Source organism: Carassius auratus, unplaced genomic scaffold (assembly GCF_003368295.1).
Source record: "Carassius auratus strain Wakin unplaced genomic scaffold, ASM336829v1 scaf_tig00214077, whole genome shotgun sequence".
NCBI lineage: Eukaryota > Metazoa > Chordata > Actinopteri > Cypriniformes > Cyprinidae > Carassius > Carassius auratus.
In genome coordinates, this window is record NW_020527513.1 from 1,136,791 (window position 1) to 1,164,410 (window position 27,620).

Here is a 27,620-nt window from a genome sequence, read left to right on the forward strand (position 1 = left end):
CATCTTATAACTTTATGCAGACCATATAACTCCAGTTTATCTCCTCCCACCTCAACCAAACAATAGAAATATGACATGAACAGAGTGAATTAAAGGCCAGCAGCACTTTTATTAAGATGTAAAAGGGAGGGTCACTTAACAGTGTAAAAAAGGATAAAGTGCATTGCTGGAGTTTTTCATGAAAATAGACACTGAAAATGTAAAAACAATGCTTGATTACCTACTGTACAAATATCTGTATCAAGCTTAAAAAATAAAAATAGGGCTCAATCCTGAAGGACTGAAAAAAAATAAAAATCGCTAAGATCTCACCATTCCCCCAAAATTGAGGCTATGGCTTCAGTTATTGGAGTAATGGAAATAAAGCATCAAAATGTGTGTGCACAATTCCCATGGAGGTATGGAACAAATGAACAATATTGATGGGCTTGTTAGTTCAGCATCAGCTTCTCTGGAGGCTCAATGAGAGAGACTTCATGGTACCTGGAGGGAGAAAAAAAAAAAAAAAAAAAAAAAAAAACCTTTAGCCATTGCCAACAACGCGTGGGGCGTGTAGAGAAAGGGAACTTACTTTGAGCCCTTGTATTTCTCCCTAACTGCCTGCTGTGTGTGCTGAGCAGCACCGAGGTAGGTCTGATGTAGATCCTGAATGCACGGCATAAGATCCTCCAGAGTGTAGCCAGTCATCTCAACAAATGCCTTCGACTGCAAGAGAGAAAGAGTTATGAGGAAAGAGCAAGAGTGAACCCCAAACACCAATTTGATGCTGAAAACATGGACCATCCCTGGGCTACCTGTTAGTTGGCCATTCTAATTATGCCAGCATAATGTTCAAATAACAGGCAGCACCCTTGTTTTTGCACAAGTTGATCATGCAAACTTACCCATGATCCTCCTGCAATTGTGTGGTTGGCCAGAATGAAAGCTGCAGCAGCAGTTTGAGATGGGAGGTACTTCAGGAATGGGTCACAATCGATCAAGCTCAGCTCACCAAGAAACTGGATTTAAAAAATAAATAAAAATAGTGTTTGTTTGTTTGTGATGACGAGGAAACACCACTCAATGCAAATGTCTTGCAGGAAACGTTCTCACCATTGATAAGCTCTCTACTTTGCTGCTCACAGGCTGGTGCAAGAAATACTGGGTGAGGAACTGATTGATTGTTGGAGCAGCAAGATCAAACGAGAGAACCGTCAGCACCAGATGCTCCATTCTCAACACTTGTTTTTTTGTGTAGGTGTCATCAGTGATGTAAACAAATTCTGCTACCTCCGGGGGGTAGATCTCCTCAAACTTCCTACAGTCAAGCAGAGATGTGTGAACATGCAGGACAAGGAGGGGTAAGGTTGTGCAGCCTGAGGCTCGAATGCAAAAGATACTCACGAAGCCAAGAGCATAGCAGCTGTGCCCACCAGCTGGAGTTTTCCTCTCAGGACAGACATGGAAGACAAGAAGCGATCAATGTAGTTCACGGCCAGGTAGAGGGTCTCATTCTGGAGCTTGTACTCCTCTCCCACCTCCACCAACCAGTCCACCAGAATGGCTCGCATGCTGTTTGTGATGTCGGGCTGTTTCTTCATGTAACCTGCTTTTGGTTTTGACTTGATCTGCATTATAAAAAAATTAAAAAAAGAGCCATGAAGTAGAGAACACGCATCATTAAAAGAGCTTAAAACGGAGAATTTAACACCTTCAACATCCTCACCTCCATTTCCCGCAAGTGTGCGTGTATTTCTGCTGCATAATCCGAGACTTCATTGACATTTGTGGGCCTCTCCTCACTATCAATTATTGACATATCCATTGGAGAATCTAAATATTAAAGGAGCTTTATTTATATTTACAAGTTTTATTTCAGGTTTTCTATAAAGTGCAGTGGAAGACAGCATGGGCATTGAATTTAATTCAAGTCGTTTCTCTTACCAAAACTGGCCTCCACTGGCAGATCGATAGTGGCGAGGGGCTGCCTTAGGCGGGTCACAGTGGGATTTAGTGTGAGAGGGGAGCAAGCCATGGTTGCTCTTTGGGTACACTGTTTCTTGGAGCATGCACCATCAGGCTCATCCACATGGATCTGAAAAGCAGGTGGCCTGGTGGAGGGTTTCTCTCCAAAACTACCATGTTCTTCAGATTTGCATGCAGTTATTTGGGGCCCAGAGACCTGAAAACAGAAGACTGGATTAGAGTGCTGGGGAAAACAGTCCCATACACTACAGGTAGTTACAGACCCTTTTTGCAGTATCTTCCTTATGTAACCGGTCAATTTGACCCATTTCTTTGAGTGGTCAGAAATACTGGTTGTGTTTTGTTTAATATTTAGATTTATTGTCCATTACAATTGTTGCCATTGTTTATTTATTTTATATTGTAGTTAAATAGATGTTGTACTCTGTCTCATAGCGTTAACATGTGCTCAGTGTTTTGGTATATTGTCCATTACCATCGTTGGTATATTGTCCATTACCATTGTTGGCATTGCTTATTCCTATTACATTGTTGGTATAAACTGTTGTTATAATAATTACTTGTTACTTGTGGTAACGCCACCATGATATATTTGTAAATAATCTATGAGCAAAATAATAATGAAGCTCAATTATTAATCACTAAATGTGGAACTGGGGTGGGATTAAATAAGTTGTCTTCTTCCCACTCCCTTTCAGGCAGAATTCGATCGTCATATTTGAATACTGTATATTTTGTTTTTTGTTTTGTTTTTTGTTTTCCTTGCACTATATGATTTAACTATATTTGTCTACTTTGTACTTTTTGTGCCATTGCCTGGAATAAATGAATAAAAAAAAAAAAAAAAAAAAAAAAATTGAAATTGACTCATTTAAAAAGTCACAATTACATGCAAAGTATCTCTCGAACGCTCCTTGATGTGGAATAAGCATACAAATGTATAATACAATTCTAATGTCTGAGTCCGTTTGACATTTTAAGGCAGCAGCACTGACCTGAAATAGTATAACTAAAAAAAAAAATTAGTTACATTTATGCCTTTATGCTCATCACGTGCGTTATCTGAAGAAACTTCACTGAAAGGGCAAGTTCAGTCCATGCACGTTTATTTCACTGGGAATTTAACCCACAATCTTGCGGTCATGAGAACCATCTGAGCTTCAGGAAATCACACAAGTGGATACTCCAACCCAAAATGAAAAAGGTCATTAATAACAAAAACGCTCTCCTGTATCAGTGGCGCTGCACAAATGCATAGTTTTTGTTCAGATCAAAGCGTTAATACACATTACTTGTATGTATACGACACACTACATACTTGTGTCACGGCTGACACAGAAGAGCAAAAGCTGCTTGCGTATCAGCAGACATGCCTTATAAAAAAAAAAAAAGCTCTACGGTGATTTGGAGATGAATTGTCGAATAAAGTAATGTTTTCTTCGCATACAAAAAGTACACTTGTCATTTCATAACCTTGAAAGGGTGTTTTACTTTGCAGTATATGGGATAGTCACAAGCCTCCCAAGTTTTAATACAAAATATCTTATATTGTCTTCTAAAGACAAATTAAGCTCTTACGGGTTCGGAACAACATGGGGGTAAGGGATTAATGAAAACTTTCATTTTGGGGTGGAATTACATATATACACATATTTTGGTGTGAGCATTTTAAACCAGATCTTCATGGTGTGGTGAATCACGTTGAATTAAAATAGGTGTAAATTCAACATCATTCCATAAAAACTGTAACAGATTTCAAACAAAAAGGTCAAAGGTTAACTTGTACTAGTAGATCTGCACCTGTTGTTGTATTGAAGGGACAGCTGGCCAGAAATGGAAATGTACCAAAACCTCATGAATTCTCATATAGAAGCAAATGCTAGGCAGAATGACAGCCTCGTGTCACAAACGTTTAGCAGAACATCAACTCGTTTTTTGGTGAACTACCCCTTTAACCAACCAACCCGGTTTACTGTGCTAGCAGTGAATGGGTTTGTAAAATGGCGGTCTCCTCATTGCGAGGGAATGTGTGCGGGCATTTAACACTGCATTTCATCTTAACTTGTGGCGCCATAACGTTTAATGCAGTTTGACCCTGTGGGGAACGAGATTTATATTTATATTCATGATTCAAAGTGACAAGCCTGTGAGCACTTTGACTGGTTTAACTAAAGCAACTTCCAGTTCATCTAAACAGTATTAATTCGTTTATACAGTATTATTCATAGTCATTTAAAAAAGCAAAACACTGATTAAACCAAATTCTTATTCGTGCTACAGTTGAATCGGTCTGTAACAGGAGCACATGTTGATGTCCGTGTGCGGCTCTGACCTGTTTAGCGGCGCGCAGGACAGGCGGTCTGCGCTGATTGTTCTCCAGCGCGCCCAGGACGGTCCTGTTGCCTGGTTTAGGGTTGACATTCTCCCGATTTTCATTTCTGTTCTTTGCTGCGCCTCGTAGTCGTGAAAGCATGTTTTCTTGATTGTGAATATCTGCTCCGGGATCCTGAACCGCGCTTCTTTGTGTTTGACCGACAGACGACATCCTTAACAGCAGCAGATCAGCTCAAGTCTCTGCAAGACGGATCGATTAAAGCATTTAAACACCAGGTTTTGAGGTTTTAACACCTTTGATCAAACACCACACACGTGAATAACGAATAAAGCGTGGATAAGCAGACTAACCAGGGAAACTGGTAGAAATGAGCTGTTGAGATCCGGACAAAAACACAATATAAACAGTCGCTAGCTGCGTCTTACAAAACCGAGATTCAAAAACAAATCATGCAACACTGTTCTACAGAAATCGCGCCATGGCGGTGTCCAGAACCCCTCAACACGGCACGCAGAGCTCACAAAAGATGCTTCTACGAAGTCGAACTGCGTCTTGTTGCTTTTTTTGTTTATTGCTGCTGCCTGATTTGATATTGTGGTGCTGTCTCAGTTCAAGTAGCCCGCGACTATTGAAACGGGCCAATCAGAATGCAGCAAACCCAAACGTCATTGATTATACGGAAGCCTGGAAAGTACATACTGCGATTCAGCTTTTATCAACCGAGCCGTTGAGTTACTTTCATTGGCTCAAAGGAATTTTGAAACTTTTCGAACAGCACAGTGTAAAATTTAAGCTCAGTGAAGTCAAGTTTATACATAATATACAAACTCAAGAACTACAAGTATAGAAATATACATTTGTTACATTTGGGGTAATGTTCTGCCCAAGCAGAACATACTGAAAATAAACAACATAACAACAATAATAATTTTGAATATAAATAATATTTTCTGTTTTTGGTACTTATGTGCACAATTTCTAATTTGTATAGCAAATAATCACTGTTTCTAATACTGTGGTCATAACCGTCAAACCAAAAATTAGAGCCCCCCCCCCCCCCCCCCCCCCCAATAAAGCTAAATATTAAAATATTATTAAAGTTTGTATCGTGACAGAGACAAACAAAACAGAAATCTTTTGCATTTTTTTTTATTTCTGTAGAAATGCAACTATACAATGGGTAAGTAAAAAAAAAAAAAAGACAACTGCAGTCACGAATAGTTTTTATGTTTATATGTTTTATGTTGAATCTGTAATGGTACAATCAGCTTGATCCCTATAAAATACCAAATGTTTATTGCAAAAACAAAATTCAGAAAACGCATTCCCAAAAAGTGCTTTAATTTTACATTCCATTAAGCTTCACTGAAAAATTCCATCAATGAATCAAGTTCATAGTTGTTCAAAATTGCAAGCAGCTGTGAAACTTTTGTTTTGACATTTTGTCCTTTAAATTTGAACTTGTCGTTGAACAGATCAGTGATCATACCTGTAAGAAAACACAAAATGGTTTGTTTACCCATAGATATGTCCTTATTACTTGTGCAAAGACATCCTCTGAATATGCAGGGTTTGTGAGAAAAAAAAAATAACATTAATCTTATAGAAATCTACAATATATGTGAATAACTTAACATATAAAATTTTAAATAATATATTGTAAAATATCGTCTCCCTTGCTCATCTGAATTCACTCACCATACAATCTTTCTAAGTGAGCTGGTTGCTTCTTATATTCTTCTAAGAGCTGGGCAGATTCATCCAGTATACTACGATACTCTGGAATCAGAAAATCTACATTCCCCTCATGCACCTGCAGCTCCTGCATCCAACACACAAACACACACACACACTCAGTAGGCTTTGTTTTTCAGCAGGAGTTTTTATTCTTTATGTTTTACCTTTAAAGCATCAATAAGCTGAACTTTTTGGGCCAAAATCAGCTGATACTCTAGCTTGGGATGAATCATTCGAAGAGTATGGCTCACAGAGTCCTCATTCACCTATGAAACCAACATAACAGCCAACACAACAAACAAATATTAATTATATGTGATGCATAAAGAATTGAGATCACTATTATCTGGTATTAACATCGTCTCAGTTGAACCAGTCACAAGTCTTCAGCCAAGACAGATCACAATTTACACCATATCTACACTGGATGTGAGCAGCTCGACACGATGCAACAGGACAATAGAACCCATTATAATCAGTGATGCTGCCTACACTGTATGCAGTGTGACACATCATGCCAAATCCCAGACAGTAAACTGATGCCTCTTTCTATTTATGACATACTGACCCAAAATACAAACGATCTGCAATGGTCGATATGTCACGTCCAGTGTAGACACGGTGTTACAACTAGTATCATTAAACAACTCAAATGCATCTTCACTGATCACTTGTGTTTGGATTTAGCCAAGAGGAAGACCACATATATCAGTTAACAGATCAGTTTGTGAACTCACCGTAGGATATATTCAGATTGATTTCTCGCTTAGTGGCCTCTTTGGACAAAACATCCTTCAGTATGGAAATGGTAGAAATGTTGTCTGATTTGAAGTTTGCCTCACCTTTACTGCAACCCATTACAAAAGTTTATAAAGACTGATTACAATACATAGTTGTAGGATTTTTGTCCAACTGTAATGCATATATATATATATATATATATATATATATATATATATATATATATATATGGCGGGGTTTTCTCTGGGACCTCAGGCAGACAGAACACAACCCAGGAATGGATCTCTGCAAAACTGAACTGTCCTGTCAGTCTCAAGGTGTTCATGGGCCTAGTCATGAAAAGAGAATAACAATAATGTTTAGTTGGCAGAATAACTGCATGATAAGAATTTAGAATCACTGTGTGTCTCTAAGCTCACTGCTCCTGATCGATTGCATGTGTCCTCTGGTGTAGGGAAAGGGGTTTGATCAGGTACTGTCGAACCTGGCAGGTTTTGGGCTGAAGCCTTGGCGTCACATAAGCCTGAAAGGTGCCATAATGACCCTCTATAGATCTCACCTTAGAAAAAAACGCAGGACAAATGCTCAAATATTGCCTACTTTGCAATTTAAAGGTGCAACAGGAGATCTTGGAAAATGCTAACTTTAGCTTGATCGCAATGAAAGTGAATGTCCCACCCTCCCTGCAATAGCCATCCAAAGCCACGCCCCCTGAATGCATTTATGCTCACAGACCAGAATACCAGAGACAACATTACTACAACAGGCTACATCAGCAGTTTTCAATTCCAGCCCATGTTCCGAAGTGATGTAAACCCCTGCTCAGGGAGTAGGGAGCAATGAACATGGTGCAGGGATAATATAGATCAGAACACAGTTCATTCACGTAATGTTAGCTCACTTCTAACGAGTTGGTCATCTGAATCAGGTACATTAACTAAGCGAGACATGCAAAATATATGCTCGAGGACTGGAACTGGGAACCGCTAGGCTACATTGTGTGTCATTCACCAGCGAGAAAACTTTAAAAGTACTACAATACCAGGACGGAAGACCAGTTTGTTGATGTTTGTGTGCCATTCTAGCTCTGTCTGCACAGCGTGCGTGAACGCACTGATGACATATTCTGTCTGCGTGAACACGGTGCAGAGGTATGCAAATACATACATAGAGAGGTAGGTGAGAAAGCTATTTAAAATGCTCGGACCGAGCGTTTTGATTGGACATATATTTTTTGGTCCTATGCCTTCCACATAATATATAAATACAGATAAATACATTTAGACCACTTAACTTAATAATTGCTATCGGATTGTGAAGAGACTTTAAACCAGTTAAACAAAAAAAAATTCTGAAGACAGTCACCTATTGCACCTTTAAGAAAATATACAACATACATTATTATATTGAAAACAATCCAAACACAGAGAAGTTGACACCTTCAGTTCCAGCCTAGTGGTATTTGCTTGGCACCTGTAGCTGGCGAGGAGGAAGTTCCCGTTTGACTGTGGGGTTGGAGGAACAAACAAAGACCGTTTTGCAAACGCATGTGATGTGGTCATTTAGTAAGCTTAATGATGTGGCACACAGGTGCTTTACCTCTGAATCACATTCGCCGAAGCTGACAACTGCTGAATTCTTATCAACATCCAACAGGTCAATGGGAACATCACTCTGTCAGAAACAAAAACACATGCAAGTGAATGTAAGGAAACTTCAGTCTCATAATGCAGAAATTACAATACATGTACAAATGATGTTGAATTAGCGAAGATCTAAAATGCAACTTTAATTTAATGGCATAGTTCCAGTTCTTCTAGTTCAATGCTGACTGATTTATTGAGCACAAAATTAGCATAACAGACTGATTTCTGAAGGTGACACTGAAAACTGAAGTAACGGCTGCTGAAAACTCAGCTTTGCCATCCCAGAAATAAATGTATAAATTATAAAATAAATGTTTTAAATATACTCAAACAGAAAAGTTATTTTCAAATTGTAGTAATATTTTGCATTCTTTACTATATTTTTGATCAAAGAAATACAGACTTTATGAGCAAAAGAGACGTCTTTGAAAAACACTAAAACAATCTTACCAACCCCAAACTTTTGAACAGTAGTTTATATAAATAAAAGCAGGATAAATTAGTGTATTGCTCTCACCTGTAGCAGCAAGTTGTCAATGGCGGTCTGCACCTCTAGCGTGAGGCTGTAGCTGGCATCATCCTGGCACAATGTGAATTTGTCATTGATGCTAAAGACTGGCACAGCAGACACTGCCGTGCTGGACTGAGAGCTCTGCTGGTATTTTTCTCTGCCCTGCAACACTTTCACCTGCAACTGCTCTAACTCTGCCCTGTACGAACACATGCATTACCAAACAAGGCATGGCAGAAGAGGTTTCAAAATCTATGTCTGTTTGGTAAACAGATCTTCTGCAGACTGTTTTAGATTCATCATCATGGCAGGAAACAGCCGGATGTGTAGTACCTGAGTGCAGCCACCTTCCCCTGGGTCTCCCGGCTCATCTTGATTTCATCCCCCGGGCCTGCAACCATCTGCTGAGGCTCTGTGGTGAGGCCTGACACCCATCCTGGAAACCAGTCACATGACCTCTCAGTGAACACAGGTGAATGATAGACTGTATACTAACATCAGTGGCTCATTTGAACTGTCCAACCCGTAGACCTCCACAGTCCTATCATCCCTTCCCACCAGAATGTCCTTCACACCATCACCAACAATGTCAAAAGTATCAATACAAAGCACACCTTGAAAAGACCAATACAAATGAGCACGGCTTCAATTTTTTATTTCTAATAACCCCTCACTATCTAATTCCTACCTCCTTTTTTCTTTTCATTATCCAGTTCCCAACTAGTAATGGGTCCTGATTTGGTAATCTGCACAAGACCTAGTTTCCCATCAGCTGTTCCATAAAGAACCTCCTCACCACCCTTTCCTGAAGAACAAGATTTCAAGCATCAAATACTCAAACGATACATTCTTTCTCATTAAAATGAGTGAGCAGATTTTTAGCACATACCGCCATCTCTGTTGAGAAGTTCCAGAACAGTTGGAGGTCCGGGAACTTCTACGTCGTACTGAAGGTTGGAGTCCTGATGGAGCACAAAGTGTAGAAAGACTTTAGACTTGAGCATCAGGAATTGGATATAGCTACCAAGTACGGGATATCACGGCTACCAATTATAGCTAAAGAATAATTGGGTAAAAAAGGTGGCCAACATGACTGGATGTTGTGTCGGTCTACCTGCAATACTCTAAGTACTCTGTCCTGGCAGGCCAGGATGGGCACAATGCGGCCCACAGTCTCCACAGGTAAACACAGGACATCATTGATCTTGTCTCCTGACAGGTAGTAGTCCTGATCCTTGCAGTCACAGTAATGGTTATAAATGTAACTGGCACACAGAAACAGATCGGCCCCTGAAACATGCCTGTGGGAATGTAAGGCACAACAAAAAGTGAAGCACAAAATACACAAAGTTGAGAGAGTGCAATACGAGAAGCCGATCTCACATGGCATTTATGCTCTCTGTTAGGTTGGCTTCAAATGTAAGAAATTGTTTGCCCTTTTTAGTGGTATATCCTCTCACTTCAGAGCCAGAGCTCACAAAGATCTTTTCCTGAGGGGTTCCCAAAGCCCCTGCGAGCTCAAGTCTGGAGATCTTCTGTCCCGGGAGTGATTTGAACACAGGCTGACAAAAAAGACAGACATTTATTCTCCCATTGAGAAAAAATTACTTTGTTTGTTAACATTAATATACACACCACCATTCAAAAGTTTGGGGTCAATAAGATTTCTGTACGTTTTTGAAATAAGTATCTTAAATTTACCTAGGTTGCATTTATGTGATCAGAAGAACAGTAACAATAGTAATATGATAAAATATTTTTTTTACATTTAAAATAACGGTCTCTAATGTAATATATTATGAAATGCATTTTATACCTGTGATGGCAAAGCTAAATTTTCAGCAACTATTACTCCAGTCTTCAGTCACATGATGTAAGATGAATCACAATGATTTGGTGCTTGAGAAATATTTTTGTATTATTTATCAATGTTGAAAACAGCTGTGCTGCTTAATATTTTTGTGAAGACAATAATTTTTCTCAGGATTCGTTGATTAATATAAAGTTCAAAATTAATGTATTTTATCATTTAAAACAAAACATTTAATAATATCATAAATGTCTTTACTGTCACTTTTCATCAGTTTGATGCATCCTTACTGATTTTCCGGTATTATTTCCTTCCAACATCTGACTGACCCCAAACTTTTTAATGCTTGTGTACACTAATACAGGAAACGCTTTCTGATAATAATAAGTACCACAGCCTCCCCTTTTTTCATTCCAAAACAGGTCACAATACCATCATTATCTGCAACAACCACCTGAAATGAGAAAACGACACGATAGCATCAGATACACCAACAGGGTGCTTATAGACAAATGCTTGTTCCCTGTTTAATTGAGCCGGGGAGAAATGTCAAGCACATGCTCAAATAAACAGAACATGTTGCATGCTCTTTCACAAGTAGGATCTAATCTCCAATGGCCTTGTTTTACGAAGTAACCCCTGAAATAATCTAAAGCAGAAATGTCATTAAGGCCTTGAAACTATGGAAAGTTTATAAGACTGAACATTTTAGGTAAGGATTTATAATACTGTATGATAATACCTGATTTAATATAAATAATATAATAATATAATTAATACCTGATTTCATATACTTGAAGCACATTTCAAGATTGAACTTTCTGTTAAAAGAATATTCCTTGCAATTACTGATTACTGAGAATGTAATGTATTTTTTTCCGTACAAGCTTGATTTACACGAAACCTGGGATATTCTCTTAAAAGGGATGCAGATATACCTTTTGAGTTGCTTTTCGCCCCACAGTTGGGAGAAGTTTCATGGTTTTTTGAGAAGTCACTCCAACCTGAGGAAACAAAGATGACATGGCCATAAGTAAATTAACTTTGTAATAATCAATGATATTTAAAATGCCTAAATGCCTAATCACTCCACAGATCCTTTTGATTGTGCTTAACCGTTTTCTGTTTAGCGTTGATATTGAAGATCCCCCAGAGTAACGTTAGTTCTGTGTAATTAATTAACCAGTTAACGTACTGTAGGTACTTTGAAATAGAAATCTTGGTCCTAACTATTCGCCTCAACCGAGTGGATTATCCTGCGGATTAACGTTAGTTAGTGGCTGATTCTGCCGCAGATGAAGTGGCTAACATTAGCTGTGTCAGTTGGTCCGCTTTACAAGAAAATCCAAGTCGCATTAATATGTAAAAAAAAGAAAACATATGCAGCCTTTTCATACACATATATATAAACGATATGCTTCGCTTTGCGGATAAAAAAAAAATCAGTCTAAGTACAGCAGCAGCAAAAGTGTTTTTGTTAACACGTTTCCTTAACAGCGCCATGTTTGTCAGCCACCCAAACCATCTCTGGTTACCATGGTAATAGCAAGCGTAATAAGATTCGTTCAGAACACTGAAAAATCTTTTAAATTTTAATCAAGTCAAAAAGCATCCAAACAGTTTTTAAAGCAAAATGAGTCCCTATAGCATTGAGTACATGTACAGTAAAGGGACATACTATCCAGAAGGCCAACAATTTTTTGTTTTGTTTTATGAAGTATTCTAATTTGTTGAGATGTGAATTGGTGTTTTTTTATGTGGGCCAAAATCATCACAATTAAAAGAACCAATGACTTAAACTACTTAAGTCTGTGTGGATTGAATTTATTTAATACACGAGTTTCACAATTTGCGGTGAATTACTGAAATAAATGAACTTTTTAGTTCTTATTTATTGAGATGCACCTGTATGTCTTCAGCGTAATAATACAACTATTATGGAGTAAGAGTAAGCCTGCTGAAAAGACCTTAATATGTTTATAGTAAATTTGTTTATAAAAAAATAATACATTTGTTTTCTGGTTTTAGGAGCATGGTATCCCAGACTGATCAAGCTGGGTTAGTGGCCAACTGCAAGTGTACAAAAACCATAAAAAAAAATGCAAACAGACCAGCCAAACCATCTAAGGCAGGTTTAAGAAACCAAGGTTTCATCACGTAAATTTTTTGATTATGCTTTTTCAAACATACACACATTGATTTCTATTGTTTGTACACTGTGATGATATTTTTTATATATAATCTTAAACCTTTCTACATTTAGACATTTTCATTATTACATTATTAAGCATGTTTAACAGCGAATGTAGAGTTTTTTTTGGGGGGGGGGGGGGCATTTTGGTTACACAAACAGGAGTGGATGAAGGGGCATGAATGTGACTCAACAGTAGGAGGGGCACAGCTGCAGAGAGGGCTTCAAGCATTATTCTCTTTTTGCACAACACAACAGAGACAGCACGCTTCGTTCTGGATCATAATTAAATATTTAATGACAGATGGACATCAAGGACACTTGTCATGGATAAATCTTACACACCAAAGTGAACTATGTACTACCACACTGCTTGATCTGAGGATTCACTAAAGAGCTGCAGTAGTTTTATGCAATTTTATTGCAACTGATGCCCTCCCCGAGGAGGTTCCTGGTGGCGTCCACCTCTTTGCCTCTTACAGTGGGATGGGGCTGGAACTTTAGTGTGTATGTGGGGCTTTTCACAGTATTGCTGCTTCTGATGGGACTTCTTTTGTGGATGCTGTTTAAACAGCTCAGGAACTCTATAGGCAATAGCACCTTTCAGCCACATCTGGGATCCTGCAGACATCATTGTGCTCTGAGAGAGAAACATCATGGATAAAGACGAAAACAAAAAGAGATGTCGGAGGGTTTGCATACAGCTCTGATTTCTGAAACATTGTGCACTGGAGGGATGAAAGAATGAAAAACTGTATTGAGGACTTTAAAAGCTCTGCAATGGAAATGTGAGATGTATTAACTAACTATTCATCTATGGCAGATACTTTATATGTTTTAGCACACACAATTCTGTTTCGGAAACTTGTTCTCTTTTAAAGATAAAAATGTTACTCTGACGTCAGTTCTTTGTAAGAAAAATTGATACATGCAAAGTTAATTGATTTACTAGACAGAGTTTTAGTAAAACATTAATTCAACCTATATTAGTTTGTAGAAAGCCAATACTATTCACTCACACAAAATTACACATGCACATTTTATAAAAGATTAATTAAAGAATCAGTCAATATCTCTGCTAACTAGTTTCAGGGCAAGAATAGATTTTTTTTTTACTGTTTGTCACTGGCATGAAAATGGTTATTAATGAAAAAAAGAGTGGAATCAATTATGTCTTGCATAATAAGGAAATTTCTTGAATGAAAAATTATTTTCCATAACGCAACCCTGAATTACTTTTGGAATTGCTAACTAACAATGGAGACCTGTCACACTCAGTACTGTTTAATGTTCAGATATAATGTTTGTGGTGTTGATAACACTGTAAAAGAAGTGTGCCTTTTATAAATTATTTCCCACGCGTTCTTGCATTTTTTTCAGTACTTTATTGTTCTTTCTTTGGCACACTGAATGAAGTTAAATAAACCTGAATGATGGAGATGGAGAAAATAATATTTATCTAAAAATGTTGAAAGGTTGCATAAAGGTAAAAACAAAATGAATACCACTAATGTCAAAACCAAAAGGTTAATAGCAATTTTCACACCTTGATTTGCACATGGGAGAAAGATCCATTAAGAAGTGTTTCTCAGCATGTATTTGCATATGTGTACACATGGTTCAATCAGAATCAGTGTACTAGTAAAACATCTTCATTCACTCCACACTGCATTCTTGAGGAGTTTAGCCAAAAAAACAGCAGGGTCCTTATATTTGATGAGGGACACTTATGGTATGAGGCACTCATTTTTTCTGTCTCTCTCTGGCAGGAAATTAATATGTTTTATTTACATAACACATAAAAAATACAGTTTATTTTGCTGTGTTGAAGTGGTTTATAAATAATGAAATAAGCATATCATTAAAATGCACTAATAAAAACAGGAAGGCCAAAGCAATATATCTACTATATTTCCCATCAATCAGTTTTCAGAGATGGTTTCTCAGTGTGGTTATTACTTGTCACTGCCTGATGTTGATATAATAAATCATTTTCAAACTATTGATTATGTTCAAAGCTGAGCAAACATTATCTAAAATTCATCACACACATACACATACAGACACACAAACATTTATACCTTTAATTTTTATGCAAAGAAAGTAAGAAAAAAATTAATAATTCAACTTAAGTTGCACCAAACTAGCTAGAATTTTATCAAAATATGTAAAAAGCAAAAAATTATATTTGTATTTTTACATATATATTTTGTATAACTATTTTATTACATAACTATAAATATTTTATTACATAACTACAGTATTTTATAGCTATGAAATTATCCAAGACAAAACTTTATTTATTTATTTATTTTTTAAATGCAATTTCTTCTTCAGATTGTTATCAGTTGTAAAACATAATTTGAGATGTGATGGAAATTACATTGTTGTGGAAATGTAGCAAATTACATAATTGTTCGGGTTATGCATATAGACCTAGATACTGCTGAAATCCAATTGTTTAACAACAGTATAAAAAAAAATAAATTAAAAAAAGGCAAGGATAAAAAGTGCAATAATTTGTCCCTATACTGTCCACTTGTGGACTTTTGGAATTTTGCTGTAAAATAGTTTCAAACGGATCTGCGCATCTCCTGGTGATTTCTATAACAATTTACTTATTTTGAATAATAATAATAATAATTAAAATAATTTTGTCTACAAAGCAATGAGAAATATAAATGCAGTTAGACACACGAACATCGAATATAAAGCCTACAGCTACTTTTTTTTTTTTAAGCCTACAGCTATTTACAACTATCGTCTTTGTTCTCCACGTCAGTCAAAATGATTGACAGCTGGTTTTGGGGGCGTGTCCTACTTCCAGCTACAACAACTTCGCTGGCTGTCGACACGCGCAGAAGTCTGACCTCTCGCGCACAGGTGGCTGAATACTTCGACAGGTAACTTAGGTCGCTGTCCTGACCTGAACAGGTAACGTATTGTAACAGCGTGGCTTAAATGAGTAGCCTAAATGACAGGAATTATTTATGGAAAATAGACTTGAAGTCGTTTAATTGAATTACACAATTGTCGATTGTAGAAACTGTAATTTCACATCACACGTAACGAATTTCGATGATTTCTGAACTGGTCTGATAATGATTACTTTATGAACATTTTTATTCCCCAGAGCTTCACATAGAACTGCCTGTACCTGTACAAATGGTAAGAGTTGAGCTGCGTTTGTATCATTTTTCATTTGTTACATGGAATTTGTAAGCACACCACAAACAGTTGATTAAACAGTGATCACATATGGATTATGCCTTTAAATAGAATTTAACAAGTAATATTTGAAATTGTATTTCACCTTTGTATCAATATTAACATTTTAATTTATGATGAATTTGGGACTTTGTCTTGGGTCATGTTTTGCTGGTTTAACTCTTAAACTTATAACAATGTTGGTTGAAGCTTTTTTTTTTTTAGCAGTTTAACTAATAGTTTAACCAGAAATATACAAGTATTAGCCAATTATAACTGTAATAATTATAAATGAATAAATAAAATGGCCAGTTTTCCACATATATTACTTCCCATAAACAAGAATAAGTCATCAGATCAATGTTGGCATGGTGACGATTGTCATGGAGATTAAGGTGATGGATGATTGGATTACAGCAGATGAGATCTGTGTCAGATCAGACTGAGGAAACCCACCGAATAGGTCACTGTAGCTTTATCATCCCACAGCTGGCAGATCCAAGCAAACACCCACAAACTGTAGTACATCCACAAGGATTAGCCATGCTTGGGCTGGCATATTGTGTGTTATTTCTTAAATGTTTAATGTTACGACACGGACCGTTTTACAAGGTGATGTGATTCTAAGACATAATCCAATGTGTGTTGTTGTAGCACTTCATGGTAGACAGCACAAGAGCAAGGAAAGATTAAAGCTACTGCTTTTGGTATTAAATCGAACTGAAGGTCCTGGGGTTAACTGATCCCTAACTTTCAACCTGAACTTGAACCCTAAACCCGAACCCTATACCTTATCTCATCCTCCACCCTGGCACTATCATCAAACCTGAGCTGCAATCTTGGTCTATCTTTAATCAGTTGTGTATGGATTACAGATACTCTGTGCGTATATAGACTTTACAGAGGTTTAAAGGGTTACCAGAAAGATACAATTACAATGTAAACTAAAATTGTGGATATGTTTTGCTTCTGAGAGCACATTTATTGCAATCAGTTTCCACTATTATTAGTTCATATCTGTCTGCTAAACTATGTATTCCATATTTCCAACTGAGAATGATGAGAGACACAAGCATGAGGTTTAAGAAATGAGGTTGATGTTTCTCATATTCTCAAACACCTGCGCAGGCTAATCCATTCAGATTTCACCTGCTCCACATGTCTTCATGTATTTTAGTGCCTTGAATTATTATATTTCATTTATTTCTGTTTGCCATTTTCCTACTTAACCTGCAAATACAAAAACCTGATTTTCTGCTTTTGGTTCAGTATCAAAAATATTTCACCCTGCAAACTTCAAAGTCTTTTCTGATGTGAGAATATATCTAATAACCTGTAAAGGCTGAAAATTGTTTTGTTGGTGAACTGTCAAAGAATATTTGTAGTTACCCTGACACATTATGTGTTTTAGAACAGAACAGAGCCATATGTCATAAATGTCTCCATTATATTATATTATCATTCTGATTTTGGTTTTGTATTTTCTGCAGGCAACCCGAGGAAGTGTGAAACCCTTTGTGAACTTCAATGCAAAGCATGATGCAGAAGTTTTGCGCAAGGCCATGAAAGGGATCGGTAAGCTTAAAAAAATCTGACTTTTAAGAGAGTTCACCCATTTTTGTTAAGATCTAGGTGGTTTTTCCTGTTATTTTGAATTGCCAATTAGGAGGGGCTATCTTCAGAAAATCTTGTGCTGCTCATTCTTGTACTATATCTTACTTTTGTCCTCTTTTATAAGCTGATCCACACCATGTGCTTTATTTTTCAGGCACTGATGAAGATGCCATCCTCATGTTATTGGCAGCTCGCAGTAATGCACAGAGACAGGAAATAAAAGCAGCCTATAAAAAGGCTTTTAGCAAGGTGAGCAAATTACATTATTATCTTGTGTCAGACCAGGAATAATCAGTTTGTTGAATCTAAAATATGTAAAAATGTCTTTTCACCGTACGCACATGTTCTTCTGAAAATGATAACAAAAATGCTGTTCAAAATGTAGACAAAAGGTATTCAGACATGATTGTTGTTCGATTCAAATAATTGGAAGCACTGCTGTGCGTCAATGGCAGTACATCAAGATTATTCATTTGGACTGTTGTTTTGCACACATCCTCTTTATTGATGTTGATATAATTCAGTGCCGTCATGAATGTCTAAAACAACGTTAAAATGCTAATGAGTTTCACATCTCCAGTTTAATGGGCAATATATTTTCTTCTGTTTCTTGGCATATGTTCTCTCTCTCTCTCTCTCTCGTGCTCTCTCTCTCTCTCTCTCATTCTCTTATTTTGTCTCTTTCTACAGGATCTAGTGAAAGACTTAAGGTCAGAGCTTGGAGGGAAGTTAGAGGATCTAATTGTGGCCCTCATGTTTCCATCCACAATATATGATGCTCATGAACTCCATAAGGCCATCAAGGTAACATCAAACATTTCCATCTTCTATGGGATATAATAAAAAAACTAGAAAAAGAAAGAATATAAAACACATTGTTATTAAAATGTTTTTACATTATGATAAACTTGAGCCTATCTCATTTCAGATTTGTTATTTTTTGATTTATTATTTCCTTACAGGGAGTGGGCACGGAGGACAAAGTTTTAATTGAGATCCTGGCATCTAGGACATGTGATGAGATGAAAGATATTGCCAAAGCTTACAAGAAAGGTAATATTCACTGTCCAGGCACAGTGCATGGCTGAAATTAAAACATCCCACTATTGTAGGGTTGATACATGACCATATCCATTTATATATTCACTTTGAACACTTCAGATAATTAATTTTGAATGGTAAGAGACATTTGTTTTTGTAAAATTGTGGGTTTCTCTTCTCCAAAGATGCCTGATTGTCTGTATTGCAAACAAACAGTCCAAATAGAGCACAAGTCTCTACAAGGCATCACTATTACAACTGATCCCTGCCCATTAGACTATTCCAATGGGACCAATAAGCAGCAGTTGTCAAGATGAGTGTGAACGGTCAATAGATCCCATCTCATGTGTCTTGACCTAGAATATGGAAGCAAGCTGGAAAAAGACATCATGGGTGATACGTCAGGACATTACCAGAGGTTGCTGGTGATACTTGCACAGGTAAAAAAAAACAAAAAAAAAAACAATTGGTTCTCAGTTTAAAAGGAAACCACAAATAAAGGACAGCCAAAAGATTGTATAATCAGAAAAAAATTATATAAATGTGTGAGAGAGAGAGAGCACAAGGAAGATTATATAAAAAATAGAATACACTGTAGAATAGTTATAATATATTATATTAAAGGTATAATTTGTTAATAATAATAATAATATTTGAGTGTGTGCAGTACATTTAAAATAAATAATCAAATGACCGGATTGACAAAAATGTACATGGGTGAGATATTGATATATAATAACAATTTCTAGTATAATTTCCAGCAAAAACAAAATATATGTGACCCTGGATCACAAAACCAAAATTGAGATTTATACAACCTCTGAAATCTGAATAAATATGTTTTTAGGATAGGACAATATTTGGCCGAGATACAACTATTTGAAAATCTGGAATCTGAGGGTGCAAAAATACACAAAATACTGAAAATCACCTTTAAAGTTGTCCAAATTAATTCTAAGCAATGCATATTACTAATCAAATATTAAGTTTTGATATATTTACGGTAGGAAATTTACAAAATATTTTCATGGAACATGATCTTTACTTAATATCCTAATGATTTTTGGCATAAAAGAAAAATCAATAGTTTTGACCCTATTGCTAAAAATATACCCAGCGACTTAAGACTGGTTTTGTGGTCCAGGGTCACATATATCATTACTCATACTGTGATATACGATTTCAGTCATTGTGTTGATCAGAGATGGGAGAGGATACTAAAAAAAGGTAGAGAGATGAAACCGAGCAGCCTCCTCTTGGAATGATAACATGAGCAGCAATGAAGTCATCCTTAAGTAATTAAAACAGCTCTTGAGTTAATGTTGTTGAGAAGATTAAATGGTTATTAGGGCTAATGTGTGGGTAATTCAATATTGGAGTTAACCAGGTTAGGGAAAAATGTTTATCTGACCTTGGTTATGTTTTCATTCCTATGCTCAGGGAAACAAGGAGGAGGGAGTGGATGAGAGCAGAGTGGAGAAAGATGCAAAGGTAAAGTTGATAGTCAGACTTTTGGATAATTAAACACACCCGTAAAGTATCATGAATGTCTTAAAGAGATAGTTTACCCTAAAAATGTTTTTTTTACTGCTCACGTCATTCCAAAATTGTATTTCTTGTCCTTCTGGGAGCTTGGTACTGTAAATCACAATCCACTTTTATTACTCATCACAGAGATGCTTTTGCATTGTGCTTAATATCTCCTTTTGTGTGATCAACTTTAAGTGTAAGAGTTTTGAATCCATTGTTATAAACTGCACCCAGTAGTTTTTGATTAATCATTAGAGATGCGTATGAATGTTGATGTGAACATGGAAAAGAAGTAACTGGATCCTCAGGTTTTAGTTGCGAACCTTAGAAGTGTTTGTTCATTGATCGTGTTACAGGAGCTGTTTGCTGCTGGAGAGGAGAAATTCGGCACGGATGAGGACAAGTTCATCAACATACTCGGCAACAGGAGCGCGGAACACCTGAGAAAAGGTGCACGTTTGTGTGTTCAAAGCCTTTTGATGCATTCAGAACTGCCTTGAAGGGCCATCCTAATGGATTTTGGTGTACCTGTTTCAGTGTTTGATGCCTACAAAAAGATTGCCGGCTGTGACATTGAAGAGAGCATAAAAGATGAGTGCACTGGGAACCTGGAAGCACTGCTGCTGGCTGTGGGTACGAAAGTCCCTGCTGTGTGGCTAAACGTACAAGTTCGTTGGCTATTTGGTCAGACTGAACATTAATCTGTGATGAAACTTAAAACAAGAATTCACCCAAAGTTTTGTCTGGTAAAATAGATTTAATTGTTTGAATAAAAAGGTGAACTAAGAAGAACACAAGATCCAAGAAAATGCAAAGGAAGGTAATACTCAACATGTCATTCTAGGACTGTATGCTGTTATTTTTTCGGTGGAAGAACTTTTTTAGAGAACTTTCACTTCAAGATCAGTTAAATTTACAACAAACATGGTCCGGTAAAAAAGAAAGAAGCAAAACGCTGTCTTTGAAGCTAATCTGTGAAAAACAACCTGAATTTCAGTCTGTTTTTCACATAAAGGTTTGTTAAGATCAGTGTTGTATGACGAGCTGCATAATTTTAATAACAGCATACAGGTTAAGAACAACATGAGGGTGAGTAAATAATGACTGGTGGGTGAACTATCCCTTTAACTGAAATTTAAAACTACATTTTCTCTCTCTCCCCCTTTTAGTTAAATGTGCAAAAAGTGTGACTGGTTATTTTGCTGAATTGGTTCGAGAGTCTATGCGGGTATGAAGGCTTATTTCCATGAGATTCTCATCAGTTTTCACCCCTCTGACAATCATATATTGGATCATTTGCTGCTCACTTTGTATTATCAAATGCTGGCACTTCAAGTGGAAGAATTAAAACAATTTGTGGCCAGTTTATCAACTGAATGTGTTGGTCTGAATAATAATGAAACAATTGATTTCACACATTATTGGTTGGTTTATTGACAGTGTGCCGGCACTGATGATGAGACTCTCATAAGGATCATGGTGTCCAGGAGTGAACGGGATATGCTGGACGTCAGAGCAGTATACAAGAAGATGTATGGAGAATCACTCTATAGCACCATAAAGGCAAGTTATGCAAACACACACCAACTCACCCCCCCCCCCCCACACACACACAGATACATCTTAGTATTGTTTTTGCCTCCTATTTTTAGGAAGACACCGAAGGAGATTACCAGAAGGCCCTGCTCTACCTTTGTGGTGGTAATGATTAGAAAGAGTATTTTGTGCTACTGTAATTATTTACATCAGTTTATGTCCTTATATGATTTTTGAGCTTTTTTTCCTTCAGTTGTTTATTTCTACATCTTTAATGTTTTATGGTTTGAGAATAAGTTGTTTCAGTGTTGGAGAATAGGAGCGTATTCTGTAATGAATTTGCTGGGATGTTTGTTTATTGATTCCTTAATAGAATTTAGTGGTTTTAGAATTTAATAGTTTTGCTTAATGCATTTTTCAAAATTGTGTAAAGAAAAAAAAATGTTATGGAATAGTGGATTGCACGAGGGTGGTGGGGGGGGGGTGTTAAAGTGCCCTTATGGTCTGATCTAGGTGCCCCTGAACCGCGATTTAAGGGGCACCACAGACTGTGCTCTTATAATGCCACTGTGCACGCCACTGTTAAGCAGTTCCTCGTTTCGTTTCTGTTGCTCAAAATAATACATTTTCCAGCAGATGGCAGTATTGCTCTAACCAATATTCCATATTCTCCCTCAGCCTATTTTGACCCATAAAAAGCAGTTTTTCTTGAGACTCTTTCCTCCTGCATAAACATTAAGAGGGGGGGGGGGGGGGGGGGTGAAATGCTATTTCATGCATACTGAGTTTTTTACACTGTTAAAGAGTTGGATTCCCATGCTAAACATGGACAAAGTTTCAAAAATTAAGTTGTACATTTGAAGGAGTATTTTTGTTCCAAAAATTCTCCTTCCGGTTTGTCACAAGTTTCGGAAAGTTTTTTTCGAGTATGGGTCTGTGTGACATTAGATGGAGCGGAATTTCCTTATATGGGTCCCAAGGGCACTTCTCCCGTAAGAGTGCGCGCTCCTGTATAGCAGAGCAATTCACTGATCAGAGCGAGAGCGTCGCGAAATGTCACAAAAGAAGTGTGTTTTTGGTTGCCAGGGCAAGACAACCCTGCACAGATTACCAAAAAAAAAAGCATTAAGGGACCAGTGGATGGAGTTTATTTTTACAGAGCATCAACGGAGTTGTGCAAGTGTTTGTGTTTGTTCCCTGCATTTCGAACATGCTTGTTTTACAAACAAGGCCCAGTTTGACGCCGGATTTGCACATCGTTTATTTCTTAAGGATGATGCAATCCCAACGAAAAAGGGTCACGATCGTGTGTTGGAACCGCAGGCGGTGAGTAAAACTGCTTCAAATATCTCTGTGTTGTTAACTTAGCTATCGGCGTGTAAGCACATCAAGTAAACAACATGCGATGTTGTCATCAAACGGCACTTTCCACATGTACAGCTTAAAAAAATAAAAAATAAAAAGACGACATAAAGTGGAACTTAGTAATTTTCCAAAACTGCTAAGCAAATATATACAGTTTCAATACATACTACTTAGAGACATCCTGCTGTAGTCGTTGCTGCTGCTGCTCTTGTTAAATTTCAGCCTCTGGATCTGATTCTGTATCATAAATATACGCTGAATCTGACTGTTAGCCATGGTTTGTTTTGGATGTTTTTTTCCTCACGGTAATGTAACAGTTTCCACATGCTCTCAACGCAAAAGCCTACTGGCGCTCGTGATTCTTTAGCTCCGCCCACACGTCACGCCTCCAGTCTCTCGGGTTTTTCCGGGAGAAAACGATACAGACTATCTTTCTCTTATAAATATAATAAAACTAAAGACTTTTTTGAGTTATGAAGGATGCAGTACTACTCTATAGGTACTCAAGATTAACAGGATATTGAGTGAAAATGAGCATTTCACCCCCCCTTTAACATTCTAAAATATTTCCTTCTTAAGTTAAACAAACTTAAAACAGCCTCATTCACACAAATAAGAAACTGCTGAAAAGATATAGGCAAGGGAGTTAAAAAATGAATGGTCCTTACATGAGAAAACAAAAAATAGGTAACTTTTATCTTATTTCATAATCTCAGTGCAAATTATGACAGATTTGTCACTGTGGTTTCAGATCAAGACATCAAAAAAGAAAAAAAATCACTAAGATTTCACTAATTTGAAGAGAGTGAGATGCTCCACACCTTAAATAAAACTAAAATTGTACTTTATACATTATTACGGACACATATGCTTCTGTTAAATATTATGTGGGGCTCAAAGGGTATGCCTCAGATATTTTACTCCAGCAAGACTGAACACTTTCATATAAAGCCTGATAATAAATGCATTTGTCAGGTTTTATATTATTTAAGATGACTGTTACATGTTTTACTTGTACAGTGTACAGCAGAATATTAAATTTCTTAACTCAATATGAGCTACAAAGATGTTGAGACTCTTATAAGATCACATTATTTTATTATGTGTGGATTCTGTGTGTGGATACAAGCTCTAAATCGCTTTACTAAATCCCAGCACTGGCACCCTCAGCACAAAGCCCTTAATTTCTACCGAGCTCTCCACTATTTCCAGGACGGAATTTATTAAGGTCATTATTTTAGCCAATCAGTGTTCAGAATGTCAGGGTGTGAGATCAGGCCACCCTTCATGAAACCCCACCCACAGGACCCACCAGGATCCCCTTGAGAGGTTACATGAGAGCAGTGCTTGAATTAATCTCAGTGGGAGATGAAAGCCTGTGTGTGGGGTTTCAGAATATTAAGTCACAATTTGGCATAATACACCGATCCAAGCACTTTACCTTCATTAACAGACGAAAAGAAAAGCAATAGAACTGAAATCCAAGCAATTGTTATTTTTTCATTCTTAAATGTCACACAATTTATCTGGGAACCATATAAGCAAATTAATTCCTCATTTGAAAAGCTGTTTCAAGCTTATCCCCAGGCTAATTTTATGCGGTTTTGTGCCCATTATACACCCCTAGATTTTCCTGCTGCTGTTCTGTTTATTAATCATATTTCACCGAAGGTTTGTATGTGCAAATCTTAGCTTATAAAACAGATCCGACAGTTTCCACTATCTGTAACTATCAGTTTTATTCCTTGTGTTACCTTTCATTTTAGAAGTCCAGAAATGTTTCTATTGATGTTCTCTTTAAAATATTGAATAAAAAACAAACATAAGCAAACTGCAATAATGGATTCTGAACGTGTTCTTAATTTTGGTGGGAATGTTGTATTTGGAAAAGAGAGGCCACAACATGTTTGAGTGTGTCATTTCATAATCACAGACTTGTATGATGCTAAAATCGGTTTTGTATGCTTGAATGTTTTGGTTTATGACTAACCGCTTGTAATGTAGAAATAGCTGGTTCCCGAAATATGTTTATATGTGAAGCTTCAAAACAGTAATTTATTGCTTTTATAGAACATATTGTGACCTCTGTGATTCAGATGTTTTTTTTTTCATAAGAAACTGTAAAAACGAACTGTAATACAACAACAAAATGAAACATTTCCAATTTGCAATACCAGTAATTATGACAAATAATCATTGGCTTAAGAATTGTGGTGTATTGTGGCCTCAGCATTTGATCACCCATCAGAACTGGCAGAATAACGGTTTCCAAGAATAATTGTAATGATTAGTAAAGAAGCACATGGCCTCAGATGGAATGCAAAGATCCCTGTTGGAGTGATTAATCTGTTAAACCACTAAAGACATTCAGTGTTTCTACTTGACAGTACATGCAAGAACAAACAGCCAATCCTGAGATAAAGCTTTCCAAAATTTCATGAAAATTCCTATACAGGTAAGAAAAGAGATAATAGAGAAAATAAAAGGAAAACATTAAGGCACTTTAATCAAGAGATCACTCAGTAAGATTACAAACACCAATAACCATTTTCATATATTCTTCCTCTATTATACATCAACTTTAAGTCTGACACAAAACATGCTTAACACGGGTTTTTGTTGTGATGGTCGGGAATTTTAATATTTTAATGTTTACACTTATTTTTTTTATTTATTTTTTTTGGACCCATTGACTGTACACATTGGCGGATTTCAGGTTTTATATTTTATATCTTGTGAGGACAGTTTCAGAAGAACCCCCGAATTTTCTTCTTCATTCAAACCAAAATCTAAATACACTGTAAATACATTAGTTTTTTTTAGTTTTTTTTTTGCCTTAAAAGTTTTTCCAAAGTCAGTCATGAGCATTCATCATTTTCAAGCATCAAGAAGAGGAATGCACACAATGAAGACCAGGCTCTGCTGCAGTGTTCTTCGGCCACTCTCAGCCTCTCGATCCGGTCAGGACAGTGATTATTCCCCGCAGTTGGCGGTAACGGGACTCTGGAGGAGGGGCGCGTGTCCTTCAGTCTGAAGTGCGCGTCCGCAGGCGCGCTCCTGCACATACCGGCTTTCACCATCGCTGTGGAGTCACGACAGAGTTTCTTCTGCTTTTTTAGCGAACGGGACATCTGCTTCCAGTAGGCTTTGGTATTGGATGCGTACTGTTCACATGCTGTGGGCTTCGCTACATATTCGCAGCTGAAAGTATTTTCCCCGTTTTTGCACGTGACTCCCAATACAAAGGCATCACCTCCGCGCGCTGCGCGCCACGAGCACCGCGCTCCGTCTTTCAGTGAGAATCTCCCTTTCAGGCCACTTTCATTCCGTTGACCTCTTCTTTTCCCCTTCCCATCTGCCTGCGCTCTCCTACCTCTGTCTCTCAGGCTGTTGACCTGTACGAACTGCTGCACGATACAGGCGAAGATCAGAACGAGAGCAATGTCTGTCACGCGTTTCATGTCCTCGTCGAAATTATTTTCAAACAACTGCAAGAACAACTTGACGGGACATTTGTAGTCACAAATGGTTTTGTTGAAAATAAATTAACTCTTATGGTATAACAATACACAAGAGCTGTGAAATCTTTGGTTTTGCACCTGAAGTTCGTGTGTGCTATTTATAGAGCATGGCGCGCACGCACCTCCCTCAGACTTCACATTCTTGAACGCGTCTAGTTCTAGGATATTAAATGGCAAAGCTTTGGCTTGATGGCATGCCTAGATTTAATATTTATAGACCATAACTTATCAGCATAGTACAAATGGTAGCTTATATGTGAATGTTCTAGCAAACTGTTACAACTTATTGAGGACTGTAAATAACTTTACAATACAAGTGAAGTTCTGACCAAGGATTCATTTCTGCGAATCGGTTCTTTTGAACAGTTGGACTCGGAAAGAACAGAAAATACGGGGTACTACGATGGACGTTGGAAACATGCTACTTTCTCTTTATAAAGACGTACAATAATGCCAAAATGACCAAATATACACGTCTGAACAGCCTACAACAGCTAATAATGCAGTATTTAAAAAATGTAATTGAATAAATAACCATGCACTAATGAAACAGTTCACTTCCTGGCAATGGCAAAACGTTATTTAGCCATCTATGAGTGACCAAAGCACAGTCATTACCGCTGTTCAGATTTTGCTTCCAGCAGGATATTAATAAGGTGTGAGGCTTTATTAACATGTAAACTTAATTCAACCTTAAAGTTAAACCTACCCTTACAGTGAAAAAATAGCCCTACAGTGTTGGTAGCATAATCTGATAGGTAGCATTATTTGTCAGAACACAGGTGTTGTGCCCTTCGGCAGGGGGTCGAAATTGGGCACAACACCGGCAGTGGTCTAGACTCTACAGCCAAATCCGGGTAAGTTACGCTG

The 27,620-nt window shown here is 37.3% G+C and overlaps 4 protein-coding genes and 1 long non-coding RNA gene across 5 annotated transcripts; 1 reads left to right on the plus strand and 4 right to left on the minus strand.

Moving 5' to 3' along the window:
- Nucleotides 1-89: 89 nt before the first annotated feature.
- Nucleotides 90-4,907, minus strand: ccna2 (cyclin A2). The gene is made up of 9 exons (XM_026256543.1): nucleotides 4,651-4,907; nucleotides 4,298-4,539; nucleotides 1,924-2,161; nucleotides 1,706-1,812; nucleotides 1,384-1,607; nucleotides 1,093-1,297; nucleotides 885-998; nucleotides 572-705; nucleotides 90-483 (listed from the first exon to the last, which is right to left on the minus strand). The coding sequence occupies exons 2-9, from the start codon at nucleotides 4,508-4,510 to the stop codon at nucleotides 432-434; spliced, it is 1,287 nt and encodes a 428-aa protein (XP_026112328.1). The 5' UTR covers nucleotides 4,511-4,539; nucleotides 4,651-4,907; the 3' UTR covers nucleotides 90-431.
- Nucleotides 4,908-5,556: 649 nt separating this feature from the next.
- Nucleotides 5,557-6,465, minus strand: LOC113091127 (uncharacterized). The gene is made up of 3 exons (XR_003287286.1): nucleotides 6,202-6,465; nucleotides 5,999-6,122; nucleotides 5,557-5,789 (listed from the first exon to the last, which is right to left on the minus strand). It is a non-coding gene; the product is annotated as an uncharacterized LOC113091127 (long non-coding RNA).
- Nucleotides 6,466-6,757: 292 nt separating this feature from the next.
- On the minus strand, nucleotides 6,758-12,248 carry LOC113091114 (Bardet-Biedl syndrome 7 protein homolog). Its single transcript, XM_074559899.1, is given in 15 exon segments — nucleotides 6,758-6,884; nucleotides 7,012-7,107; nucleotides 7,198-7,337; nucleotides 8,218-8,283; nucleotides 8,378-8,452; nucleotides 8,942-9,134; nucleotides 9,269-9,397; nucleotides 9,399-9,549; nucleotides 9,624-9,740; nucleotides 9,825-9,897; nucleotides 10,050-10,236; nucleotides 10,319-10,497; nucleotides 11,137-11,199; nucleotides 11,684-11,749; nucleotides 12,201-12,248. Coding segments are annotated over 15 exon segments (1,710 nt in total).
- A 3,564-nt stretch (nucleotides 12,249-15,812) lies between these two features.
- anxa5a (annexin A5a) lies at nucleotides 15,813-22,076 on the plus strand. Its single transcript, XM_026256553.1, has 12 exons — nucleotides 15,813-16,104; nucleotides 17,634-17,718; nucleotides 17,912-18,006; nucleotides 18,448-18,561; nucleotides 18,720-18,810; nucleotides 19,159-19,238; nucleotides 20,239-20,289; nucleotides 20,685-20,778; nucleotides 20,866-20,961; nucleotides 21,498-21,556; nucleotides 21,769-21,891; nucleotides 21,981-22,076. Exons 1-12 carry the CDS (start codon nucleotides 16,102-16,104, stop codon nucleotides 22,038-22,040), a joined length of 951 nt encoding a protein of 316 aa, XP_026112338.1. The 5' UTR covers nucleotides 15,813-16,101; the 3' UTR covers nucleotides 22,041-22,076.
- Nucleotides 22,077-25,320: 3,244 nt separating this feature from the next.
- fgfbp1a (fibroblast growth factor binding protein 1a) lies at nucleotides 25,321-26,836 on the minus strand. The gene has a single exon (XM_026256551.1). The coding sequence runs from the start codon at nucleotides 26,688-26,690 to the stop codon at nucleotides 26,088-26,090; it is 603 nt and encodes a 200-aa protein (XP_026112336.1). The 5' UTR covers nucleotides 26,691-26,836; the 3' UTR covers nucleotides 25,321-26,087.
- Nucleotides 26,837-27,620: the final 784 nt, after the last annotated feature.

Excerpts from the sequence above, each read along its gene's own strand:
- ccna2 (XM_026256543.1), bottom strand. The coding sequence starts at position 4,510 with ATGTCGTCTGTCGGTCAAACACAAAGAAGCGCGGTTCAGGATCCCGGA. Across the intron at positions 1,298-1,383 it reads GCTGCTATGCTCTTGGCTTC|GAAGTTTGAGGAGATCTACC; the intron begins GTGAGTATCTTT and ends GCTTGACTGTAG. Across the intron at positions 706-884 it reads CAATTGCAGGAGGATCATGG|TCGAAGGCATTTGTTGAGAT; the intron begins GTAAGTTTGCAT and ends TCTCTCTTGCAG.
- fgfbp1a (XM_026256551.1), bottom strand. The coding sequence starts at position 26,690 with ATGAAACGCGTGACAGACATTGCTCTCGTTCTGATCTTCGCCTGTATC.
- anxa5a (XM_026256553.1), top strand. Across the intron at positions 18,811-19,158 it reads TGCCAAAGCTTACAAGAAAG|AATATGGAAGCAAGCTGGAA; the intron begins GTAATATTCACT and ends GTCTTGACCTAG. Across the intron at positions 21,557-21,768 it reads TGGTTCGAGAGTCTATGCGG|TGTGCCGGCACTGATGATGA; the intron begins GTATGAAGGCTT and ends GTTTATTGACAG.